Here is a 26,490-nt window from a genome sequence, read left to right as displayed (position 1 = left end):
GGCCTTAGAAGGTTGTGTAAAACACTAGTTCTTGCAAATTTGTCTCTTAACAGATGCATTTCTAACAAATGGTTGTTTGCCCGCTTCTCTTTTCTTTCAGTATTACATGGAACACTTACATGAACAGCATAGCTTTTCATTAGTTTAGTTGTGTTGTTTATTTATAGTTTGATTTCCTTTACCTCAGACTTTTACATGTTACCTACAGGTAATTCTGAGCTCAAAAACTTAGATATGCAAACATATGATTTTTATTTATTTATTTTTTTAAACCACCAGCTATTTGTGATTTGGGTGAGGAATCCCTGGGCAGAGCAGGGAGTTCAGAAATGCCATAGGTGAATGTGGGTACAGCTTTGGCTTTGTTTTGGTGTATGAACTATGACACCTGGATGTGCATGCACAAGAGGAGGAAGAGGGGAAGAATTCCTGTAATCTCCATTTCCCTTAGTGTTGACTACCAAAAAGGAATTAAAAAGGAACTTCCAGCCCTCACTATTTATGGTATGGCACTACAGTATATTTTGGAGTTGTTTTTGAAGGGTTATTAACCTCGCTATCTAAAAGCAAGCAAGCAAGCAGCATTATACTAACTGCCAAATGCAAGTTAAATCGATGCTTTTAAATTAGTTTTCTTCTGTGAATAACATTTTGTTGTTCATGTTTAATCTGTAAGGGTGCTCAAATGCCCCAGTTAAACTCAGAGCCAGCCGCATCAGGAGAAATAATCTTTACACGATGTGATATCTAACTGTGCATGCCTGTGTGATGAGGGGAATATACCTTTCCTAACAAAATCAAGTAAGAAATATTTTAGCAGCATAGAAGGCTTGATTATGATCTTTATTACTTTGCTGTAAAGCAAGAGCAGCACTGCTGAACTCTGTGGAGTTGCTCTGAATTGAAGTGTGAACTCTGAAATACAGAGCAGAATAAATTCACTTTATATGCTTTAGCTTGGAGAAGACAAGTCTCAGTGGCAGTCTCAGCAGGATTACCAGCATTCAATCAATTCTGGGGCTTGTATATCCCAGCATTGTAGGTAGGCTTGGGAAGCTCATTTTGCAGTAGAAATGTCACTGCTCTTCCACAGAATGCTCTGGTAACAGCCAAACCTCCTAAATAACCGTCATCCCTACTGTTTGGTGTGTGTGAACGCTGGGAACAGAAGTGCTGGGGGAATCTTTCACGGCTCTGGCAGAAAATGTGTCTCTTGGAGGACAGGAGCCTTTCCACTGGTGCAAGTCCTTACTTTGAAGGGCCTGTCTCTTTGCTGAAACAGCATCTGGCCGTCTCTGAGGGATGGCAGTTTGTGGCGCAGTGCTGCTGGGGGCAGGTGTTATCTTTCAAGGTGGCTAGGGAAGCCTCTTATGCTTGCATGACATTGCTATGGGCAGAATACACAACTGCAGGATTTTGCGTGCTTCAGTTCATTATTCAAACTCCAAAATATTGTGCAATTATTTTTCGGGGGGTAGTACCCTATCCCTGATGACTCTCACTTTTGCTATTTAAGCCATACACAAGTCTTTACATGCTCATAGGTTTCAGGACTTTGAGATTGCTTTTGGTTCTACTTAGAAACCACAAGCTAGGTATATGCTGTTGTTGGAGCCCTTTTTCCATGCCCAAACTCCACTTCCTCATGCAACCATGCAGCTTTAATACTGATGCTTTCAGAAGAATCCACATATCAAGGGATTCCTGAAAAAGCTGTGAGGTTTTGTTTCCAAGTTTGTTCTTGTGGAGGAGAACTAATAAAACTTTAAGGAAGAAGCCTTAGCCAAGTTTTTAAAAGTGGACTGTTTTATTGTGAAAAACAAAACAAAAACCAAAAGAAAACCGAAGCTTGGATATTGAAAATCAGGTTAATTTAATTCATATGGCCATTGAAGACTTTTTGGTGAGCTTGAACCAGAACAGCTAACAGGTGTCAGGTGCATAGAAAACAAACTAGTATTGGTGTGTTGGCTATGGGCTAAGCCCTGCTTCCTCCTCTTTGTGGGCATGGTACTATGGTGCAAGTTGACAAAAGAAAATACAATTGCATGTGTTTAAATGCTGAGGAGCTTGGTTTTCTGTTTACAGAGGTAAAAATGACAAAAAAGGTGAGGAGTAAAGCTTCCTGTCTGTCCTTAACACAGTCCTGGAAAATATGTGCTGGAAAAATGTAAGAAAATCAATCTGACAAAAGAAAAAAAAAAAATCAAATGTTTCAGATCTCCAAAATGTTCTAATGAAATAAATGCTCTTATGCAAATTGCAAGGAAAAAATCACTGCTCCGCCTGGGGTGTGTGCTGTATTCCAGAGCAATTGAGAAATGCATACTAATGGCAAAAGGGGAACAAGTTTTCCCCTTTCCTGGACTTTTGATGTAATTATTTAGCCAACACTGGGAGAATCTCTGCATACTCTGAAACTTCAATCATTTCTGAAATATTGATCTGGAAAGGTCACTAAATTCCAGAGCTGGTGAGGTCAGGGTAATGAGATCAAGTGACAGACCCAGTGGTACCCACTGATTTAGTTGTTTAGACACTGTAACCAAATCATGACCTTGTTCTGAAGCCTCTTTGATCTAGCTATGTGAAAACACAGCTGCTTACTGGATATCTCATGTTAGGGTAACTTTATGTGACATTTACTTCAATTATGCTGGTGTTGGATTATAAAAATGAGTATCGCCCACCTGCCCAGCCTTATCTGTTATTCAGAGCCCTGTTTGCTCTCCATTGGTATAACTAGTGAGAAGACAACCATGCAGGGGTGGTAAGTTGCTCCCCCATCTGACTTAGGGGACTATCTTGCTCCCTGCTTCATTTAGGAGGGCTTTTTTCCACCTTCTCCCATCAGTCCCAAGGCAGATGGGGGAGTATCTTGCAGCCCCTGCATGTCTCCACAGTCTTCCAGAAAGATGTTGGCAGGGGGTGGGTGGAGAAATTACTGCTATTTTCGATCCTGGCAGCCTTGCCTAAGGACTAGCCTTGGATCTAAGTCTCTTCTAACAGACAGGTAACTTCAGGCGACTGTGACTTGTGCAGCATGCAGTGGCAGAGGACCCTCTGGCTCACAGGCTTTGCATGAAGAGACTCGTGGATTCCCCATTCCCATATTCAGTGATGGTTCCTTGGTATCTGCTTTCCCCCATGCTTCTCTGTGGGATTCAGGCAGTGGTACTGGTGTTCAGCAGGCAGGGTGAAGCATCCAGCACCGGACCCGGGTCTGTCCTGGGCTCCACCTCTATGTAAAACTGCCTGTGGTATGGGTCTGTTGAGGAATGAACCTGTGTTTTACTACCCTTTGTCAGTCTGTGTATTTCTCTCGCTTTTGGATAGCTGTTTGGTTTTCAACATCTCTGCAACACCATGGTTCCCTCTGGAGATACTCACCATCAACTCTCCGCTGCCTGTGCCAGAGTCCACATGGCATTTCCTTCCCCAGGCAGAAAAACGCAGGCATGGAGCAGAAATTAAACCTGATAAAGCTGTACCATGCTCCCTTAGAAATATCTACCCAGATCCATATGAGATCATAACACTGGAGCCCAGCTGCTTCCTGCCCCAAGTTTAAACACCGTGAGCACAATACTAAAGTTTCGTGATGTATGGATGTGACCTGGAATCACTTAGAGCAGAGGAGCAGGATGGAGAATTTATGTCTAGCCCAAGGCAGAGCACGTGGACTCCTGGCTATTGTGTACTGTTGCCTTTCCACTTGCACATAAGCTTATCAAAATGTTTTTGCAGGCTTGCTCCAACTTCCCTGTGCAGCTTTTAACTCTTCATTTAAGGACCTTTGTGAACTGAGCAGTAGCAGGCAGTGCTCAAAGAGGGTGAATGGTGAGAGCTCAGCCAGAGCCAGGCTGCTGGAGAGCTCAGCAGGAGCCGGGAGCCCGCAGCACTGTCTCTGCAGGCCTGACTGGTCTCCTTTCCCCACAGGCATAAGGGTAATGCATTTGTAAATAAATAGGAAGGCAGCCTGGAGTGCCACTGCGTGTGTCCCTGTGAACATGATTTGAAAGTATGCACTTGGGAAGCCTGGAGATGATTGGACTGGCATTAGAAATACAGAGTGCATCCAGAGAAGCACCACATCCCCTGTGAAGTCAAGCAAAAATAATTGCATGATGATTTCTCTCCCCACACACATATACTTCCATGAAGACTGTTTGTGGGGTATGGAAACCTGGCTGCACAGTGCTGAATGCTGAACAAGAGATGAAAAGATAGTTGCTGGCCTAATAGTCTTGAATACATTGGAGTACAGTTTAGTTCATAGTCACTTTCATGTGTGCACTAAGCAATAAGGTTCAGATCCTTAAAGTATGTTTTCTGTTTAGTGGGGAGACAGTTGTCTTTTGAGGCAGACAGGCAATACTTCAAACTGTCATCCACACTGGAGTAAAGAACTGAAGCACCTTCCCTATACGATTTTTCTGTTTGTTTTTAGGAAACCACTGTCTCTCCTGCTTTGTATGTGACATTTGCCCAGTGCATGCATTAAAGTAGAGCAGGAGAACAGCCACTCTAGGCACTGGCAGATTTTGCAGGGTGAACAAAGGTCTGGAAGAAGCAGTTCTGTGAATGTCTTCCCTCCTGCCACAAAATATCCCCTAGCTGCAGAAAAATAAATGACTTTAAGGTGGGAGCTTTTTGCATGACAGCGTAGATTGTTTTATGGTAAAATTAAGTAATTGAAATGCTCTGGTCTTTTTCTTCTTACGTTTATGTTTGTTCCTTGCTGGGGTTACCCATCACACACCAAACCAAATTGCTAAACGTAGTACAACACCGAAGCAAAGCTGCCAAACGTGGTCTAAATTCACAGCAAGACAACAAGTGTAATTTTTAATTATTTTTTTTTAAATTGTGGCTATCTGAGGAATCATCTGAGCATTTGTGAAGTGCCTGCTTGAGCTTTCATCAGGTTGAGTTCTAATGCGGATTTATATCAGAATTTGCATAATGAATGAGTGTGGAAGAAATTACTTCTTCTTAGCATTATCTGTGTGAAATACCCACCTAGAACAGAACACATAGTTGAATGTTTCAAGCAACAATAGCTTTCAAAGCATGCACTTTCTCTCTGTTCTAGGTTAAAAGTAATATGCAGAGGCTTAGATAGCTAGCTGTATTCTGCCCTTTCATATAACGTGATAGGGAATGATAATTTACTTTTGTGTTTAATATTGTGCAGCTGTGATTTGGCTGTGAAGACTGGAAACACACTTATATCCATATGAGAAGCATGCTCTAATTCCACTGTCTGTTGAAAAGATGGAAGAAATATTGCTAGAAAACTCCGCAGAGTGCTATAAAACTGTGTCAGGAGCGTGCTGCTGCGGGGATCAAATAACCAAACCTGCAAGAAGCTGTTGTCTCTTCTGATACGATGCATGCAGATAATAGAGTATTTCCTCAAAGAAATTTCTGAAATGGCCAAATTTGAAAGGGACCAGAAAGTCACCTTGCAAAGTGATGAGCAGTTCATGTTTACTTGCGTTGTTACTTGTATGCAAATTGAAAACATACACACATTTATGGAAACATACACACATGCAGGGAGAATATGGTCAGAGCATTTTCACATGTGGCTCTTGAGGTGCTAAATCAGCCAGCACCTTGAATTGCTACAACACAGGAAATTGGGGCTGGGTCCTGATGCAGTTTGGGGTGAGGCTGGTTGGACCAGGGGACCTCTCACTGGAGTCAGTGGGAGCTTTCATGGAGTGTGGTACCTATCTAATGCATGCTATCATGGCCCAGCGCAAGTGAAGGCAATGGATTTCAAAGATGGTGTAGTCAAGGGAAAATTAGGAGAATGAAGAAAGTCAATACTGAGGTGCATGAGCAAGTCACAGAAAATGCTGTTTCAGTGGAGGGTGTTGGCAACTGTGGGGCATGGTGGTACCATTTTCTGCTTTGCTGAAGACGGAAACACTTTGTTAAATTTAAACCCTTTTCTAACTTTCAGCTTTCTGGTTCTTATAGCAACCCCGTGAAACACGTATGGGGTATTGAAATGGATTAGATGGGTTGTGATGGAGGCTGTGGGCTTAGAGTTCACTTTCTCACAGTCATCCTCTCTGGGCTGCATTTTTGCCCCCTATACAGCTGTACCTGTCTAGGGGCACGCTCCTGCTCCAACTGTCCCTGGAGTTCTAAATGCCACAGTCTTCCTGGCATTACACTGCTGACCTTGGAGCGTGAGTCACCCCAGCGGGCTGTCAGTACAGTGTCTCCTTTCTTGGGATTCTGGTGTTAAGGCAAAGTGCAAAATACACAACAGGAGCTGGGCAACAGACAGGGGGATGCTCAGGAGGGAGGGGGTGCTGCCATGAGAGGTCACATTTCTGTAAACTTTTGTGTAAGCTTTGCTCTTCCCCAGTTTACAAGCTGTGCTGGAGAGAAGGGCTGATGTACAGAGCTGTCAGACTGTGCTAGAGCAGAGTTGTGTTCTTACATAGCTCAATATTATGCCGTATCTGGGAAGAAAGCCTGAGTTATTCAGTCACTTGCATAACTGTGTGTAAGACTGTTTATAATCAAGGACTTGGGTTCTGTCCATATTTATGAATGACCAGGGCTGAGTCTGGGCATAATTCCAGCACTGTTACTGTGTGTGAGTTGCACAACTATTGTGGATACAGGACATTGCTGCTCCACGCTAGGCCATGGGATGGACAAGACATCTGGCAGAGTTTGTGCTCCCTGCTTGAACAGCTCAGCACAGTGAGGAATGCTACTGTACAAGCACGCAAGCCGGCACACTTAGAAGTCCTTCTACTGATTTAACCACTGTCTCTGGCTAAATCAGAGATCCCTCTCCTACAGATCATTTTGCTAGTTACAAGCCACCCCTTGAATTTAACAGGACCCTATGTTCAGCAGAAATAATAACACACACACACACACACGCACACACTCTCTATTAACTTCCTTGAGTACTAATTGTTGGCTCTTTTTGCCTTTTATTAAGGGTGTAGGATACAGGGTATTTACTGTACTTGATGAAATGTTGGGCAAAGTGTTGCAATTAGTTCCACAGCTGCTTTGGTCATTGATGTTAAACACTAGTACTTCTCTAGAGGCCACTTTAAATGGGAACCTGATCCAAGCCATTATTACCAACCCCTTTTGCCTTCACCTTCAGTTGAAGGAGCGGAAGCCTTGATGTTACCTGGGGGAGGAATGTAGCAAAACTGTTATGTCTCTGTTTCACTCACACCTCAAGGCTCTGTTCCATAATGTGCTTTTCCCACACTGCTACACCACTGGTGGGCTCCACCACACAGGGCATCAGTGTATTGCTTTCATCTCCTAGTAACCACTTTGCAATGATCTAGTCACAGGCAGTCTCTTTGTTGTATTTTCCTTCTCTTCAAGGTCCCCTGTGTCAGGTAGTGAGAGCTTCCGCTGACAGGACGAGCTCCCAGGGCAGGTCTTCAGCCCCTCCTGGAAGTAACAAGGACCCTTTCAGCCCCCTGTGTCTGACTGTGCAAGGCATGAAGCAGAGAGACCTTCCCGCTCTGCAGATGCTACGATCTAAAGCAGATGACTGCTGGTAGTACTGTATTCATTACCAGCTAATAGCTTTTGGCCAGTGTCCTGGATGAAGGCTTTGCCTGCTGTACTGACATCCATCCAATTTGGGTAATACTGGATTAAGCAAGAGAGAAGCAGAGAGAAAATGTCATGCTGATCTCCCAGAAACAGCCTGTGATGTATGAGTTCTTTGCCTTGTCCTAAATGAATTAACACTGCTGCAGAAAACAGAAAGAACAATCTTCTCTATGCTTTTCACTAGTACATACTGAGAGGAAATTTTCCTTCATGGCCACATGTTGGCAGGTCAGTAGATCCCTTCTGAAATGACAGAGAATTAAAGATGTAGCATAAAGTTCCTGTGGTAACACAAGATACTCCAATTTCAGTTCCCTGCCCAAAGTAATCTGTTTTTCAAGAAACGCAACTCCAAGTTAGTTGGAAGTTGCCCTATTTATTTCTAGCAACTGTGAGTAACTACTGACAACATGAGAGGAGTTTGTTTTGAGGAGGAAACATCATTTCCATTTGTGGCATGTCCTGGATCATTTGGTCATAGAAATATTGTGTTGTTTCTCTTCTAGGGTTACATGGAGTTCTCTCTGTTGCTTCTAGAAATGTGTACATACAAAGCACACAGCAACAGAGCTCTGAAAGTTCTCATCTTTCAAAATAGAAGCCTATCCACCTCCTTTTCAAGTATGTTTTTATCCAAAGCCAGGATGCAGCATTTTGGTTGTACACTCTGAGGAGCTTTAATTCTTCATAGTTCTTAGACAGTTGGACCAGAGCATCATGTCATTTTCCCAGTGTGGCAGCAGGAGCACAGTCCAGCCCTAAATGGTTAACTTCCTCGTGGTCTTCTGTCACCAATTATCGGGAATGGCACTTCACTTTGAAGGCTAACTCTCTTTGGGAGGAAGATGGTGGCTGCCGTTTTTAGAAATGCAATTACCTTTACCAAAAGAAGGGAGCAGCTCTAATAGGATTTTTTTTTTTATCAGACTATTTTTTTAGACTATTTGGGTAATTCAGTGATTATTATTGCACAGCCCTTTTTCCTTAGGGGGACACTAGACTGTTCCAAAAGTGTTTGTTAGTTTGCTTAGACATTAAAGGGGTCCTTACAAATTTAGATTATGCTAAAGTACTTCAAAGTGTCCCTAGAGGTCCAAGCTGCTTTGAACTTAACCTTTTCTGCCCAGCCTTGTCATATGTGTGAGCCCAAAGATTGTAAGCAAGAGGTCAGTGATTCTCAATCTCTTTAATACTTTGACCTATGTTATAACAGGAAAAAATAAACAAACCAGATTCCCTCTGATCTAGCCAGGAAAAAAGAGAGAGGACTCTTTCAGTGGGCCTCTTCACAACCCTCTTCTTAACCTGCTAGCTCTCCTGACCCATTAAATAGGACAAGCAAGGGAAAAACCAAACAAACCCCAACTTTAAATACTCATTGCTTTACTTTTAAGTGCTTTTGTTTAAAATGTGTTTGGTCCTCAGGGCACCTTGAGATCTTAATGGGTTTTTTATATAAAATTTGAAATAATGAAGCATGTGAGACACTTGTGATTGGAAAAATATGAACTTTAATAAAGCTGGTCACACTGCTTGTGAGCTGTGTATATCACACAAAAATGTGTGGCTGGATCCTCTGCTGGGGCTGTTCAAAATAACTGCAGTGACACCAGTGGCGCTGAGCTGATTTACGTGAGGTGAGAATCTGGCTCGCATCCCGTATTATCTTGCAATGTGACTGTGCAGCTGTAAAACAATCTTATTGAGCTCTTTGGGTTTGGGGGCAAAATAAGTGCCCATGGTTATTTTTAGAACAGCACGTCATCAGGGGGGTTCATATGATTCTCTCTCTCTCTCTCTCTCTCTCATATATTTATTCTTTACTGCTGTTGACCTGCTGTCATGGTTTAACTCCAGCTGGCAACTGAGCCCCACGCAGCCACTCACTCACTCCCCCCACAGTGGGATGGGGAAGAGAATTGGAAGGGTAAAAGTGAGAAAACTCATGGGTTCAGTTACAGACAGTTTAAAAGGTAAAGCAAAAGGCATGCACACAAGGAAGGCAAAATAAGGAATTCATTCACCATTTCCCATCGGCAGGCAGGTGTTCAGCCATCCCCAGGACAGCGGGGCTACATCATGTGTAATGGTTACTTGGGAAGGCAAATACCATAACCCCAAACATCCCCCTCCCCCCTCTCCCTTTCGTTCTTCTTCCCCCTAGTTTATATGCTGAGCATGGCACCATATGGTTTGGGATGTCCCTGTGGTCAGCTGGGGTCCCCTCCTAAATCCTTGTGCACTCCCAGCCTGCTCGTTCATAAGGTGAGGAGCAGAAGACGCATTGATGTTGTGTAAGCATGGCTCAGCAGTAACTAAAGCATCCCTGTATTATCAACACTGTTTTCAAAACAAATCCAAAACATAGCCCCATACCAGCTTCTATGAAGAAAATGAACTCTATCCCAGCCAAACCCACCGCACATACATGAGTCCTTTTGGTATTTGGAGACTTTAAAAAGAATAATACAATATTTTTCTCTACTGGGGTAGCTGAATGTTTTGTTTTCCCTCTTTTCTATTGTTTCATGGTGTTGGAGGCTATACAGGCAAGGCATTATTTTGCACATGATGCGACACAGCTCTTGTTTTTCTTGAAAGGTTGGTCTGACTGCACCTTTTTTTCAGTTTTCAGGTGCCTCTACACAGCCTGCATACTCCTTCACTCTTTAAAATAGAAATTGGACTGCTTGAGGGTTTTTCGGGTCATGTACTTCTCATTTTCACATCTGAAATCTGAGCTGTCAGACCTTACAGTCATCTTGCCTGTAGATAATCGTGACGTTTGTTTTTCCCATTTTGACCCTTTGCTTCAGTCCCTGGGCTACAAAAGGAGTACAGGGCTACTGGTGTCCTAAGCATCAGGGTCTGTTACTGATCAAAAAGCCTCTTGGACGTGTGCATCCTGTTTATATACCAATATCTCCCCTAATAGCACTAGGGAGGAGGAAATTCAGCGTGTCAGTTATTTCTGTACACTGAAGTGCTGCCTCTTTCCCCATGAGGCATGAGCAGCTCTTTAGGAACGTTTCGAAGCATGAAGCAACAAGGTACTACTGGGCGTTATCACCAGCATTCTTCTTCAAACTATTTTTATTTGCACATACTTTATCTCCAGCATTTCTTCAGTCTGAGAAGATCAAGCAGACGCCACATGTACAGTGTAGCCCAGACAGCCAGATGACACAGTACTGTTTTGACTTGAAAGTCAGACTTCTGCTAAGCATCAAGGGGCAAACCTTTATCTCTGCACATAGTGCTTAGGGGTGTAGGGAAGAATTTTTTCCCTCAGTCAATAGAGCTGGTCTAGACTTTCCATTGCAGTCTTAAACTGCAAGCCTACTTGCTACAAGACTCTTTTCCCCAGAGTAGTACAGGGACACCTCCCCAAAACTTAGAACCATCAGCCCTCTCCCTCATCTATTTCTTCTCTGAAATTCGATTGCCACAAAGAAAGTGCAGAAGCCTCTTGTTTGTGCTTACATAAAGATAAATGAAAAGTCTTTGCATTCTTTTTCTATCCTATCTCCTAATGAAGTGTAATAGCCACCTTGGTCCTGCTGGAATGAAGATTGCCAGTGCCCTAGAGGATGTGACTGATTGTCAGTGCCCCAAGAAATATGTAAACCATAAAGGTGGTTCTTGAAATGAAGAGCTTTGAAATAAACTTGGCAGTAGGTTGTAATGTATTGAGTCACTGGGAGTGACATGGATTCTGCATTGCAGCTTGCTGTTAAGGCCAAAGTCTTGTCCCTTACAAAAATCCTTAAAAAAAGGTCTTTTAAAAGCATGAGGTCATCTTGCTCTGTGGAAGGTACAGTGCATTTGTCTTCCCTGTTGCAAGGTAAGCATAAATCAGACTTTGTTATGATAGCGGTGCTTAATGAAACAAATTCTTAATAAAAGAATAAACATGGAAGCAATCCATCTGTACCCTCCACATTCTTCAGCGAAGCCTTCCTAAAAGCACAACTTGGAAGGCAACTAGTGGGGTGGACTGGGAATGCTGTTTGCTAGTAAGCACTGACAAATGAGGACGGGTGTGTTAAACTCAATTGTCTCCCAAAAAGTAAATCAGATTTCCACTGTACTTTTATTTTGCCAGCCAAGCTAATACAACCCTCACAAGTTTTGCTTTCAAAATCTGGGTTGCTAATGTAATGGAAGAAGCTCCTTCCATTAACTCAGATATGTGTCATGTGGACTTGCTGGTTGCAGTATTATAATGAATTTAGCCATTGAAGCTGGAAACCCTGTGTATTTATAAATACATTTATTAACCTCCTTCCCTGCCTACCCTTTCTCGCCTTCCAAGAAACTGCACAGTCAGAAAAAAAACATCTTGCAACAGGTCCAAATTCAAGTAGCTATTCTATCTAGGTTAAATTTTGCATAGGCTTTGCCTGGATTTGATTGTGGCTTGCAGTCTGGCTTGTCCAACCAGAAGGCTGCATTTAAATAATGCTTGATAAGTGTATACTTACAACAAATGTCAAGAGCTTAATAGGAATATCCATGGAGGAATCATTGAACAGTCTTGACCAGTTTCATCCACATTTCCAAGTTATTGATCTCAAAAACTACATCGACTACTGAGCTGTGTTTAGATTTGAAAGTGTGGACATTGAGAAAGAACAGAGAAATGGTGGTCCTCTTTGGAAAAGGAGTTATTCTAGTACAACTTTAGTACAGAACTGTACTTCTTAAAGTGGTTTCTGCAGTACCTTTTGCTTTAAGAGTTCAGCTGTTCAGTAAGTAAACCTGGAATTCTTTCAAGAACACTGTTTTTCCCATCTAAAGGTGGGAGAGCTTGAACACAGAGAAATAATTTGCCAGTGGTGCACAAGTCCATGTCAGAGCCAGGAGTGGACTTAAAATTTCAGGCTTTCTTGGCAGTGTGCTAGCTTTTATGCATTAGATTGTGCTTGTGTGAAGAATGAGTACTGTGAAACTACCTCTCCTCCTCAGTGTAGCTGCAGTTTTTCCTGCTTATTGACAACAAAGTGAAGCATCTATAATAAACTCCAGGAACCTTATTTCAGTTGTTCTGCAGATGGTGATTACAGGACAAGGGGAAAGTTGTGGTAGCAATGAATGCCTTGACACTGTCTTAAAGTGGACTTGGCTTGTCTACGCCTTTCCTGCCCTGCACAATATGGACTGAGCCGAGTTCATAGTGAATTTGATGCCAGTGTTGGCTCCTACAGATTTGGATGATTTGGACTGCAAGGAAGGGTACGCAGTGCTCATCTCAAGTTCATGCCCATCCCGAGTGGTTTCTGAAAAGATGGTCATCAGAGTTAGACGGCTGCTGTTACTCTGCACTGTTAGAGAAAGCACAGGTTCTTCTTGATTTTATTGCCTGCCTACCTGCTGCTGCTCTCTATAGCTTCTTTGACCATGAGGTCCCCATGCTGAGTGATTAAAACAGCTATTTGCCCTTGCAGACTGGGGCAGGTACCCAAAGAAGTGGTCTGGAACCATACTAGAAAAAGGAGGCTGTGGCCTGGGGTTTGCTGGTACACTTTGTGTTTCCTCAGCAGCGTGAGTGCCCATGTGTCCCTTGTGTCCTTTGTGCTGTGCCCATGTACTCACTGGCTCTCGCAGCTCTGACACAGCAGTGCCAGTCCCTCAGTATGAATCCTGCTTCACTTTTCCCTTTATAGCATGTGGTGGTACCCTTCCAGACATACCTCACAGTGCTGAGAGACCTTTCAGAAACAGCATATGTCTGAGGTGGGGGGGGGGGGGGGGGGGAGAGAAGGAGAGAGAAGGGAGGGTTAAGTTATCTCCACATAAAGATTTGCTCCTTCTCTCTGTAGTTAATATTGATCTAACGTATTTTTGCTACAACTCAATTTAGTCTTCACTCTCATCCAGCTGTGGGGAGCTCTGGTTTGCAGTTGCCTGTGCGATTAATCCTTTTGTGCATTTCTTGCATTGTATGCATAGTGTCAACTCTCACCTAGCACATCACATGCTGAAAAAATCCAGAAACCTGCCTTGTTTTCGTTTGCTCTGTTGTATGTAAACATCACTGTGGGGGTATTTTAAACAAAAATATCCATGAAAACAATGCTGTAGTGTTAAACTTATATCTCTCCCTCCTTCCCCTTCTCTCACACCCTTCCATCCTTCCTAAACCCTTAAAACCATATACAGTCATTTGGCTTTCTTGGCTTACTGACATATTTATTACATGAACAGCAATGCACAACAGCACCTGTGAACTTTATAAAGGTCTTATTCATCTGATGGGCTTGTGCGGCACTTGGTGCGGAGACGAGGAGTATGTACAAACGGAGTGGGAGGTGATACTGAACACATGCTATGAGAGAAACTACAAGGAGTGCGGGAGGTAGAGTAAGGGGGATTTTTGCATTGAGGCCTCTTTTGTGTACTTTCTACTGATTGATGAAGGCAAGCACTCACCCCAGTCTCCACTCACAGCTCACTCCCCCTTACATGCACATTCTTGCCTATAGATCATGCTCCCTTCTGGATGTACACGTAAAGGGCAAACACAGCCATCAGCTCTTACCACTGTCCTGTGCCTTCTGGGAAGAGACTGTCTTCCTTGAGAGAGGTATCAGTGGGATGAGATTTCTGGCTTTCTTTGCACACAGTCACACTCGTGCCGCGGCAGTCAAACAGGACAGTAATATTTGTTGTGTTTTGCTCTTTGAAGATCATATCAGCAGAGAAAATAATTTCATGGAAAGTTTCTGTTCTGGCAGGTGTGCGCACACACCTGCAGAGGTTTATCTGGAAGTTTGATGTTCTTTGTAATGAATTAATAAAATAGTTGTAACGTTTTGTTGGTTATTTTGAGAATATTTCTTACAATTTTTTTCCAGTCCCTTTAAAGAGAGCCAAAGCGGTATAAATTAATTTTGAACTGGTATAAAGGTCCCTGCACTATGTAGTTTGCAATTAATTTAATCAGTGTAAGTTTTGTTTGAAGGACAAATCTGAAATTAAAGGCTCAACATCCCCCTGCCATCTTCTGCTCTGTTCTCATAGTTTACATTTGGGTAGCCCTTATTTTAAGATCAGAGAGATTCTCTTGTTCTCAGACAACATGATTAATTAACTGAGAGGCAGTGATTCTGTAATAAATAACCAGTGCATTTTTAGCAGCCCAGATGAAACAGCCTGCTTATGTATCCTACGGAGCACCACCATGGACATATCTCCTTGCTGGGCAGCAGAGTCCATTTCTGGAAGGGGTGATCATGGTACTGAAATCCCCAAGACCTAGAGGCAGACATTGCCTTCATCAACTGGAAGCTGGGCATGAATCTGAAACTCGGCAGTGATGTGCCACCCCTCTAGCGTGAGTTCAGGCTTTGATGGAGGAGTACTTTAATTTGACGTGAAGTGATTAAAAGACCTGTGGAGTTTTCTTTCCCTCTGCCAGAAGAGAAGTACCATCTGGCCCGGATAGGATGTATCCCACCTTTCCATAGCAGTGCTCCTTCCTTTCTCTCTGAGAAATAAACTGGGCTTAATGTAGGATTCTGTATTACAAGAAGCTGATGTGCAGGGAGTATGAAGAAGCATGGTCCGTAATGGATACAGCTCTGCTGGCAGATTCCCCTGGTAGAGCTCCACTTGGTCGCCAGCATAGTGGCTTTGCTATGCTGCAGTGGAGCACAGCTTTGCTAGTGCAGGGTGTGTGGTCTATGTGGCATACTGGTAGTCCTGTAACAGTATGGATATTTAACTACAATCATAGTTTTGCCATGGCTGTGTGAAGGAGAACAGGAAAACAGTGTAGATTCAGTTTTTTGGACGTGTCAGTTTTAAAAGCTCCACGGTGCTTCCCCTTCTATCCCAGGCTCAGGTTCGCTGCAGTTCTGGGTTAAACCCTCAGCAGAAGAGGAGAGACTGCTCAGCACAGGAAGTTAGATGATACGAGGGTTGTAGAGTTTCTTAAGAGGCAGTTATGGTTCTGTTTTCCCTTAAATACAAATTAGGTTGTTTTTGGTTTTGTTTTTTTTTTTTCCATAGAACTCAGTGGAAATATGTTGCTATAAAATCTCATGAAGAAAGATTGTACTGGAACACCAGCTTCTGGTTTTAGTTGGGTTTTCTGGGTCTTTCCCAAGATTGTTTTCTTGTTGGTATGTCAGTAACAAAGAAAGATGCATTTGGAATCTCACATAGTTTGAGAAGCTTCAAATGTATTTTCCACTTGATAAGGTCTGCTTTTGAGAATGTAATGTGTTTATTACAGGTTATCAGGTCACATCACTTATCATTTTCTCAGAAAAGCGATCAATTTCTTAGAATAAAATGTCATTGATAAAAAAAACTTTCAAGTGTTTCCTAATATAGTGCCCCTTAGCCTATCTGTTGAAGATTTTTTTTTTCCATGTAATATCTATTTGCACAGTGCCTAAGTGCTAAAGTGCATTTTCCTAGTGTTATGGCTTGCATGAAATGTAACTCAGAAAAAGTGCACTACGTGCTGTACGAAGGCTTAATATAAGACCTAAGCACTACTTAGGGTTTAATGTAAGCCCTATTTTGATGGGCTGAAGTAGGATACCTGCTGACTCTTTGCACAAAGATTAATTTCACCTCTACAGTTTGATTTGCAGTTGATGTTAATAAGGGGATGGCTTACAAAGAAAGCAGTCAGTGTGAAGACAAGTGTGGAGGCCCTACCTTCGAGTGGAAACGATAATAGGTGTGGTGCTCTAAATTTGACAAGGCTTTTTTATAGCTTGTGAAATACAGCAATGGGTAGGCCTGTCAAAAAATTAATGGAGGTGTGTTTTCTACCTTCCATTCGTTATAGTACAGCCCAGCAATAAACAGTAATAAGCAATCCAAAGGTAAGGATGAGAAAGAGGGTAAGCCTGGAAAGTGGGTTCCTGAGATGCTGAGCCAGTGATTGCAGGCACCTGTGTTATCCCCTAAGCCTTTTCATAAACTGCTAAAGCTTTAAAGCTCAATCTTATTAGGTAATATTGGCTCCTCTGTGTGAATAAGCTCAGTAACATGTCCTTGTCTTCATGCTTCAGAACTCATTAATTTGAGGAAATTTATTTAGGAGACTGTTCAGAGATGTTGTTAGGAAAGTAGGGGACAAAAAATTCAGCTCAGTGGCTAGATTTTGCAAAGACTTTTGCAGAGGGGTGGATGGCCTTCTCATATCTATGAAAACAGGAAAAAGGAAGAATGGGAAGACTGATGTCTTTGGTAGGATAAAAAGGAAGTAAGACACAAAAAAAGAGTAAATGAAAGATAGAGGGAAATATTGTGTGATATTTCAGTCCATAAAAACAGGCGAGAAGATGAGAATTTAATTCTGTTTCAGTATATAAATATCTTGTTAAAGGGGAAAGTTTCTTTAACTCACTGATAGTAACTGGAGATTCAGGGACAGCTTTATAAAAGCTAAGCACAGAGCAGAAGCCACCAGTGCTGAGCAGTTATGTGGTACAGTGACATTATCTGAGTCCTCTGTGGCACCTCCATAGAGTGGTCCTTTATGGCCCCAAAGTGGGGTGCATTCACCTAAGGGTGTGCAAGAAAGCCCATTAGAATGCATGAAGAGAATATTTTTTCTACCATTAATTAAAAAAAAAAAGCAGCTTACTATATCTTTATCTCATCCTTTCTTAACGTCTATTTTGTGTATGCTTTATGATGTATATAATTTACTACAGTAAATAATACAGTAGCACATGTATATAATTTACAAATAAGTATATATCCATGCACTGGGAGTGTGTGCTCAAAAATGTTCTACTGTTAGGGATATGTAATCAAAAAAGTTTGGAGATCACTGCTCTATGGGTTCCTTAGACACAGCAAATGTAGCAAATTAATTGCTAAGATACAGTATGACAGCTTGGACAGTGCATTTTTTTCAGTGCAGATCTACAATGTGCTGAGGACATTACTGCTCTGAAAGTTTTACAGAGGGATGTTCATCCATCAGAGAAGCCCGGAGCTAAAAGGGCTTCTTGACATTTCTTTGGGATGTGGTTGAACATACAGTAAAGCTGGAGTGTTGGCATTACCCATTCCTACATCTGCCTAAATTGTTTGCAAAGGAGAGGGCAGTGGGAACGGGACCAGTGTTGTCACAGTAAATTTAAGAAGTGGGTTAAATTAATTTTCATATTGCCCAAAATATTTACATCCTTAACCCTCAATCACCCTAGTGACCATATAGCAAGGGCAAAATCCTTACATTGTCTTTGTCATGCTCAAGCCCTGCTGCTGCTTTCCATAAGTCAGATTTTGTCGGCCTTTCTAATGCTCTGCAATACTTTTTATTCTAGCAGTACGGCCTATTAACAGAACCATATCAAATGAGATTACTTGCAGAGTGGGTCTGATCCAAACCCCACTGAGGTTAGCTGAGGAGCTCCCATGGTCTTCACATTTGGGATAAGGCCCAGGATAAAAAGCTTGTTGAAATATGGTGGTTGGATGAATCCCTAGCTCTTTTCAATAGATTTGATTGAGCTGTGCTAACAATTCCAACTGGATAAAAACCCAGATAACAGCATGTTTGCATGCAGGCTTGTGCTCTCCTCCGCTCTCTCCCCCTCCTCCCTTCATGCACATGTATTTAGCACAGAGGCAGACGCGTGGTTGTGTCAACTAACTGACATGAAGCAGCATCTCTCTGCTAAAACTGGGACTCTGTTTGATGTAGTTGCAGTCAAATGTGCTTGATTTGAATAAGAGATTTTTTTTTGAAATCTATTTTTATGCAGATTTTAAAAGTCTATAAGGTAATGAGTCAATAAGGCAGCTATTAACACTTCAATCTTTCTGATACCCAGAATAAGAGAAAGAGATTGGATGAGATCTGGCTACTGTAGAGTTAGCCAGCCTTTTCATGTGTGAGATAAATTAACCCTGTTTTGTATGCTAAGCTTAATTTTTGAGTAGTTTTAGGGTTTTGCAAATTTGAGGTTCAACTACATGAAAGACTGTTTAGATGTGCTGAAATGTGCACAGTGATATTTCTTGATTGCATCCTTCCTCTATTTCCACTTTTATATTTCTGATAATGTCTGTTTTTCAAGGTAATCGCACAACAACTTTCAATAACCTTAAAAATTGTGTGCTGGGATTGCCTGCTCATGGCTGTCCTCTTGTTCTCTCTATATTGATGACAGCCTGCTTGAATAATGAGCTTTAATTTCTGTCTTTAGTGCAGGCTATGGAAGCACTGTGTCCAATTATTTAAAAATGAAAACACAGAAGACGCTTGATTACATATTTTAGAAAGCAATTTTCTGTTTTTGTGTAAGGTTCTGGGATAAATGACATATACACTAAGTCTTTTGCCTGTTTTGCTTGCCCCTTTCAGAGTATGACCTTAGTTATACTTACCGAGAGATTCCTGTGTACAAACACAGATTGCTATTGAATGTATGAACTGTGCCTAACATTCCCATATTGACGAATACTACATGTTCAGACTGACTAATTATACATGACAGTGCAGATAATTAGGGGTTCGTGTAGGCATGCACTTGGTAAAATCGCACAGACAGTTGTGTGTCTCAGCTGTGTGAAAACTGCGTGTCTACTCAAATTACAGCTTGTGAGGGCTAAAGAAATTTTGTACACAGGACAGGTAACGCAAACCCAGCAGTTCAGTTGTTGCCTTGCAAGACACAGACTCAGACCTGTGGGTCTGTCGGTGTTATGGGGCACCCTGTTCCCCGTGCTCTCTCAAAGCCCTGGCCCCCTTTCTAAGACATACACTTAACAAATCCCTCATTGTTCATCTCATCCTTCTTCTCTTCTGTTTTCCAGTCTGTACACTGTTATTTTCTTTGCATTACTAGTACACCAGCAGTTTCAGCTAGGTGTGTCTGTCATATTAACTCTTCTGGCCAATGTGGTCAAAACTTCCTTTAGATACATGTACATAATATAATGATTTCTTTTTTTTTCTTTATTCAGAAAAAGTTGGGTGTCTGCAAATTCCCTGTGTTTCTGGAGAGTTTCTGTGCAATGTCTAGTTAAGATAGAGCCCCTTTATTTGAATTACTAAGTGTAGAGTTAAGAGCTTTGTCTTTTGACACCCAAGTTTGAAAAACATGGCTGCAGGCAGTGATGCAAACTATGTAGTCTTTCTCCTTTATAATGAGAGAAACACTGAAATGCGTCCCTAATAAATGACAATAATGTGAAGTGGAATATGCAGCCTCTGGGTTTCTTCTTGTTTTTTAATTAAATCCAGGGAAGTTTGTTTTGTTTTAGCTCTTTGTAAGCTGAGAGTTGTGGCATACCAGTTGTGTGCAGAACTGCTGTTTTGCAGTTTGATCAGAAACAAGGCCACAGCCAATTCACTGGCATGGGGGATAAGCTAGAGCACCTAACGTGGGTGCTGTAATTACTGCGTACTTGGGGTGCCTCGGCTTCCTGAGCTGACATACCATCTTTCATAAGCACTAATCATCTTTAAAAGCAAACAAAAACTACTACACGCTTGCACCATTTTAGAGACACGCAACCAGCCACATTTTATCACCAGCCACAACTTGCTAATGGAACAATAGGAACCACAGTAGCCTGGGATGACTGGTCGGAGGATGTTTTGTAAGGGCCTCTGAGTCATCTCACTTCCATTCCTTGCAGCGTTTCACCAACCAGGTGCAGGCAATTACCCTTTTGCCAATATGCCAGAAGCTATAATAGTAAAAACCTCTGTGTAAACTCAGTCTAAAGCACTTCAGATAACCCCGTCCCCAGATTTTGTCACCATCTACTGCCACCAGACTCTTCCTTTTTCCTTCTCAAATGCTGGCTTCTAACGTCATGGGTCAGTCTTTTACTGCTTTGCTACTTAGGAAGAACAGCTGTGTCAGGGTGCGTATGAAAGCCTGTGCCAGTAGTCAAACAACAGGAGGCAAATTGTGCACACTCAAAAAAGGTCTATGCTCTGCCATGAAATACAACTCTGTTCAAAACGACTTGTTTCAGAATCAAAGATCAATGGTTGTTGTGGCTCTGGTCTGTCAGGAGAGAAGAATAATAACACCACTTTAATTTTCAGTAGGTATAAGCCCACGGGTTCCCCAGCCATAGCGGTAAGTCTCAGGTGCATGGTACATTGCTAATGGAATAATTAATTCTGCCCACCTGTGTCTTCTGGAGTGGTTAACTACTGCAGGTGTGGCTGCTGAAGGTCTCCTCTGGATGCTCTCGTTTTGAAGTTAAGAATATACCTTATGAGGTGTAGTACCTAGGAGTAGGTTAGAAGAATGAGTTGTTCTTAAGTTTATTTTGAGGAGGAGGCTTGGTTAGGGGTTGACTATATATCAATATGTCTTTTAGGAAGTACTCTATTTACTGGAAAACATGTTTAGGTGTGCTGACTTTGAAATGGTAAGGTTTTTGCAACTTTTTTCCTCCTTTCTTAAAAGATGTTTTTAGGTTACTGGCAATTACTCTAAGTTGGGAAACATTCTTTACAGCCATTCATACATCCACACATGCTTACTCGTCTGTACGTTCAGAGGGTTGCACAAAATCCTCTAATGATGTTGTGCTCTTGTTGTAATGTTCAAAACAGTGACTATGTTGTGGTCTTGCATCTCTGTCTGTGATTGTGCCTTTTAATAATAGACGTTACCCTGTGCACACATTGAAGAGTTTCTGTTGGGGTTTTACCCCTTTCCTTCAAAGAACTGCTGTTCCAAATAGTTGTCTGAGGTTTTATTTATGATGGTGATGATTTATTTATGTTTTAATTTAAAGTAGAAGAGTTGTGGGATGATTGGTTTCCTAAACTGACTTTATTTGGTATGAGGAAGGAAGACCTGTCTTTCCTCAGACAGGTCTTTGTGTTGTCTTTAGATAGATGGCTCCATGCTCTAAAACATATTTAATCAAACTGTATGTAAGATAAGTAAAATAAAGGCCAGATGCTAGATTCTAATAAACCTTTCAGTACAGAAAAGCCTAAATCCCATGTCTGGGATTGCCTGGCTAATTGTTAGCTGGCTTGGTATCTTTGTTTAGGCTCTCATTTAAAGAGGTGAAGTATTTGTCTTTGTAGATAAGCTGTACGCAATTTCTAGCCAAAGCCTTTTTGTTGCTGTCTTTGGCTGTGTGATTGTATTGGTGTGGAAGGGGCCAGTTCCGTGACTTTGTCACTGATTTGTATTGGTAGCACAAATCCCTCCCTGATGTAAGAGGAGGCAAATAGTCCTTTTCCCATCAATAGCAAACAACAATTAGAGCAATAGTTAATCACTTGTTTATTTATAGACCAGAATGAGCTATGCTTCCATCTAGTTTGACTTCCTGTGTATTCAGGCTCTGTGTTTTCCTTTAGACTTTACAGGGGAAGTGCTGTGTGGTGCGGGCTTTTGTTTGCTTGTCTGCTTTTTTTTTTTTAAAAAAAAAGAAAAAGAAAAAAAGGGATCCCTCTTCTAAAAGCTGAAAGCTGCAGTAAGTCCATTTGCTTACCTGGTAAACTGTTTTAACTCTTGCGTGCCCTCCATGCCAAGAAATGGCATCTGAATGCAGGTTTGCATTTCTGTAATGGCTACACCCAGCTCCATGAGTGTTTTGGCTTTGCCAAGGAGGATGGAAAGCTGCTGGCTGTCAGAGCTCATTCCTGTGTAACTATTTGTAGGCAGCAATCAAAGCACTTCTCAACTTTCTTTTCAGTATGCTGCTTGGAGCAATTTAAGCTTCTCATTTAAGAGTTCATTTTATTTTTCCTTTCCCATCCTTCGATCTCTTTCTAAAAGCCTCCTTCAAGCTCCACCCAGCACTCCCACACCTTTTGTGAACTGTGTGTAATAGTTGCATGGTTATTTTACCTGTTCTCCGCACATTGTTTCCTCGCTTCTGCCTGGTAGCCCCTTTTTATAACCCTAGGGATTATGTGTGTGCTTCTAACCCCACCAGCAATACCTCCAGCTCTAATTGAAGCAGTGACTGAGGACATGTCTGTGACCTTTCCAAGCAGAGCATTCCATCCAAGAGGTATGATCCGTGTTTCTGCTTCCTAGATGTGTTGTCAGGCTGCCAGATGACTTCACTTCCCTGTTCTGTAGCTGCAACCCGTCTGTTTTGCGCTGTGCTATCCTACCCATCTTTGTGTCAGTGGTAAACTTTGCCAGGAAAGAGCTTTAGAGCCACTGTGTCTAAGAGGAACATTTCACATAGTGACTGAGCTGACCTAATAGCTCACAGCTGACAAAAGGGATATTCACCTTCCCATCACCCACTTGCTGGTGCAGACGCTGGCATTGATTTGGCCCCTCGGCAGACGTATGTGGGCACCCTTCCCTCTCCTTCTGGGTACAAACCACCACCAAAACAAGTTCACAATTCCTGGGCTTGTTTGCTGGTTTAGTGGCTGCATCAGCTATGGGAGGGATCAGATGAACACAGGGAAAGCAGCAAGAAGGAATGTGTGGAGGTGGGTGGTAGAGGGAAGGAAGCAAAATTTTTCAGCAGCAGTCAGGACCTCCTACAGCCCTACTCTAATAGGTGACCTGCTGGCAGGGTTGTGACCATATAAATGTCATGTCTAGGATGGGCTTGCCATACTTCAGGTGGGTGGGACCATTCCTAGTGGTGTGTGATGCTCACAACAGTCACCAGCTGCCAGGACCATTTTCCAGCTATCAAGTCCCATGGCCATTCCAGTGGCCTTCTGGCAGCAGGAGGCTAGAGAGACCTGCAGACCTTAGCACAGAAAATCTGGTGTCAGATTGAAATGGCTGTAACTCGCGATGCCTTTCATTAGTGAATAAGAAACTATCCCTGTAAATCCTACTGGTAAGAGTCCTGCTGGCTAATACCTCATGGTTATCAGCCATGTTTTGTGGCCCAGCATTAAGCCAACTTTTAGCTTGTCTAGTTTGATGTCATGTTAGTTCTCTGTGGAGTGTGAGGTCTTTTAGGCAAAATGTTATCTAGTGATTCTAGTGCATTGGACTAGCCCAAGTAGATGCTATTGGAAAAATTGTATTTATCAACCATACATATACCCTTGCCAAAAAAGCCCCACCCCACCCTAAAATGAAAGGCTTGTTTGACAATACTGAAAGGTATTAATTAAATTTCAGGCCTCTCCTCAAATTCTTTGCTGATGGCATTCCAAATCGATAGTTCCGTTATATTATGATGTGAGGATGATGATGATGTCAGCCTCATTGACTTACTATCTCTGCATTCTTCCTGTCCCTTTAGATTTTGGGGTTATGCTGGCAGTCCTTCAAATGCTCTGAGTTGTGCTAGTGTTCCAGGATTTGTTAAAAATCAGTACAGAGCACCTTAACCATTTTGTTAGGTGCATGTTATGTGATGCTACTTAATTTTGAAAAGGTTCACTTTTAGCAGGATGCTAAAAGTGAGGACGCTGCCTTATTTTTTCCTCTGTTACAAATTGTATCTTTTCTATTGCAGAAGTTTAAGAAATGTTTTTTGAACCTATCATTTTTCTGAATACTGATAGCTGTAGATGCAAAAAAGAAACCAATCAATCTTCTAAACCACTTCAAGTAGTCAGCCACTTAATTCCTTCCTCACATCGTTTCCATTTTCCTTTCTTCTTCCAAGAATCCTTAAAATTTGTAATCTTTTTTTTTTCTATTTTATCTTGAGGACAGGGAAATTGCCACAGCAGAGAGCCTTTATGCCAACTCAGAGGTCCCAAGGGTAATGTGGTAGTCATGGGTGGGTTCTGGCACTTTGCATGTATTTGAAGTGAAAGGAGCTGAGAAAGGCTAGGTTCCCCAGCAGGCAGTTGACACAATAGAACAAAACTAATGGTAGCTATTGGGACTTAGCATAGAAAATCTTCAGCCTTGCATGTTAGGCTTTGCTTGAGTGTTGCTCAGGAGGGGAGTTTCCCCTTTCTGAAGGGGGCTGGTGTGAATGGTCTGTAGCAAAGTGTCATCTTAATGCACCCCTGCTGCAGACGCATCTTTAAAGGATAGATGGATGTTCAGTGTGAATGAAAACATGAATCATGTACAGAACCCTTTGTGGAAAATGAACGGTATCCAAAACACACAATATTGTTAGGTATTTATTTTGTTCTATGGGGAAATGAATGGATTTAATGTGTGTGTGTGCATGCACATGAATCTACATATATGGGTATATACATAAATATAGATGTATGGTTTCCTTAAGGGTTCAAAAGTACCACAGCTTGAGTTAGCTGTTTGTTGAGTGAGTGAAGCAGCCACTCTGAGATGTGGTATGCCAGTGTGGGAATGTACCAACTTACCTGGGCCTTTACATTGTAACCACTGTTTAATCTGGGGGAAGCATTAAAATTAAAGCTTACCTTTAGCGCTCTGGTAAAGGTCAGTGAGGGTCACCTCTTTTGCAGGCTTCCATATTTGACACATGGTATGTTGGACTTGTGCGCTACTGCACCTTACTTGGCTTGAGCCAAGTGCTTGGCTTGTGCTGATGCTTTTCTTGGTGTCTCTTTCCCATTCCTCCAATTCCAAGATTTCTATCCATTGCTGTTTTAGCCATGATTTGATCTTCCATTCTAGTTTCTCTTAGGGCAGGCACTAAAACTCCACAGTGATCAGTAAAAGTATTTGTCTTAAAAGACATCCAGCTTCATGTCTTATGGTTAGCTCCTTGGAGATGAATTAAAGCTGTAAATAATGATGCAGGTCTATGACAAGCCTTAAAAAAAAATTATTGTTGTTTTACTTAGCACAAGAAATACATAAATCTAACCATAATAATAAATGAACCTATATCATTCCTTATATGTGAGTCAAGGTAGTTTTAAGATCCTGCATGTCCTCTCCAGTACATAACTTCTCAAAGACTTTGACTGGCTGAGCATCCCTTTGCTTTCTCTCAGTAAGCCTCTTTCTTCCTGCCAGGATTTCTGCAATTTGTATCATGCCTTGCTCTTGTTCTCTTCTGCTCTTGATCCCAATTCTGTTGTCAGTCCTTTCATTTTTATCAACTTTTAAATCTCTTTTAAAGCCTGTGTGTCAGCATCTAGTTTCTTTGTTCTGCCTCTGGAAAACATCGCTGATCTGCACACAGGTGCTTGCAGAGAGGGTGAAGAAAACTGGCTTCTCTGGGCGTCTTCTCTTGCCTCTCTTTGGAAGTGAATTGTTCATGGTAATGACTTGCTATCGTTACCTGCCTGGAATTTAAGTTCATTGCGGTAGCTAAAAAGTAATCAAATGGCAATGCGCAGACTTCCATCCACTTTAGGGGACCCCATGATGATGATTTATTTATCATTCTTATTTCAGCAGGAGCTATGGACCTTTGTCAAAATCAAGGCTCCACTGTGCATGTGAAGGCTGTGCAATGTAAAGGAAAGATGGTTGCTGTCTCAATGCATTTGCTGTTGAGGCATTGAAGCGTTTTGCTTTCGTGTGCCAGAAGTGTTTGAGACTGTTTAACTGAAGGAGAAATGGTGAGCTGGGACAGGGGTTCAAAGCAGGTCATTTGAAAGATGCTGTGAAGTCAGTCTTTACATACGCTGCGTTACTCGTGCAACTGTATGTCAGTTGTTAAAAACCCAAGAGTCAAAAGAACAGGCAACAGCAATGACTTTCCTTTGTTAGCAGAGAGCCATGATTACAAATTTCATCTAGGAGCCTGCCAGATAAACAGTTTAAGAGAGAACATGACCTATACGATGCTCCATTAAAATTAACTCTTCCTGTCGTGCACAACTCCTTCATGGAGAGGAGAACTGCAGCTGTGGGGGTTATGGGCGATCCAGACAAGCAGGCTGCAGAGTAAGCTGTCATGTGCTGTGACACTGAGTAATGCAAATCAACTCTGTTCCAGGAAAGCCATTTCCATGTCAGCCTCTACATGAAAATTATCTGACTTGAACAAGGGTTTCTTTATGAAGTT

At 42.0% G+C, this 26,490-nt stretch overlaps 1 protein-coding gene across 6 annotated transcripts in view; it reads left to right on the top strand.

The window, feature by feature from the left end:
• TBXAS1 (thromboxane A synthase 1) overlaps positions 1–26,490 on the top strand; it is a 239,217-nt gene that overhangs the window by 29,843 nt on the left and 182,884 nt on the right. Inside the window, exon 1 of one of the 6 annotated variants that reach the window (XM_057420687.1) lies at positions 20,933–20,997. The exons of the other annotated variants lie outside the window; for them this stretch is intronic. Coding sequence (XP_057276670.1) covers positions 20,936–20,997 — 62 coding nt within the window. The 5' untranslated portion in view covers positions 20,933–20,935. Of the gene's footprint in view, positions 1–20,932; positions 20,998–26,490 lie in introns of those variants that run through there. 6 annotated transcript variants of the gene reach the window in all.

Source organism: Pezoporus wallicus, unplaced genomic scaffold, assembly GCF_028554395.1.
Source record: "Pezoporus wallicus isolate ANWC-B61680 ecotype Strahan unplaced genomic scaffold, APGP_CSIRO_Pwel_v1 contig_2871, whole genome shotgun sequence".
NCBI lineage: Eukaryota > Metazoa > Chordata > Aves > Psittaciformes > Psittacidae > Pezoporus > Pezoporus wallicus.
This window is presented reverse-complemented; position numbering and strand designations above follow the sequence as displayed.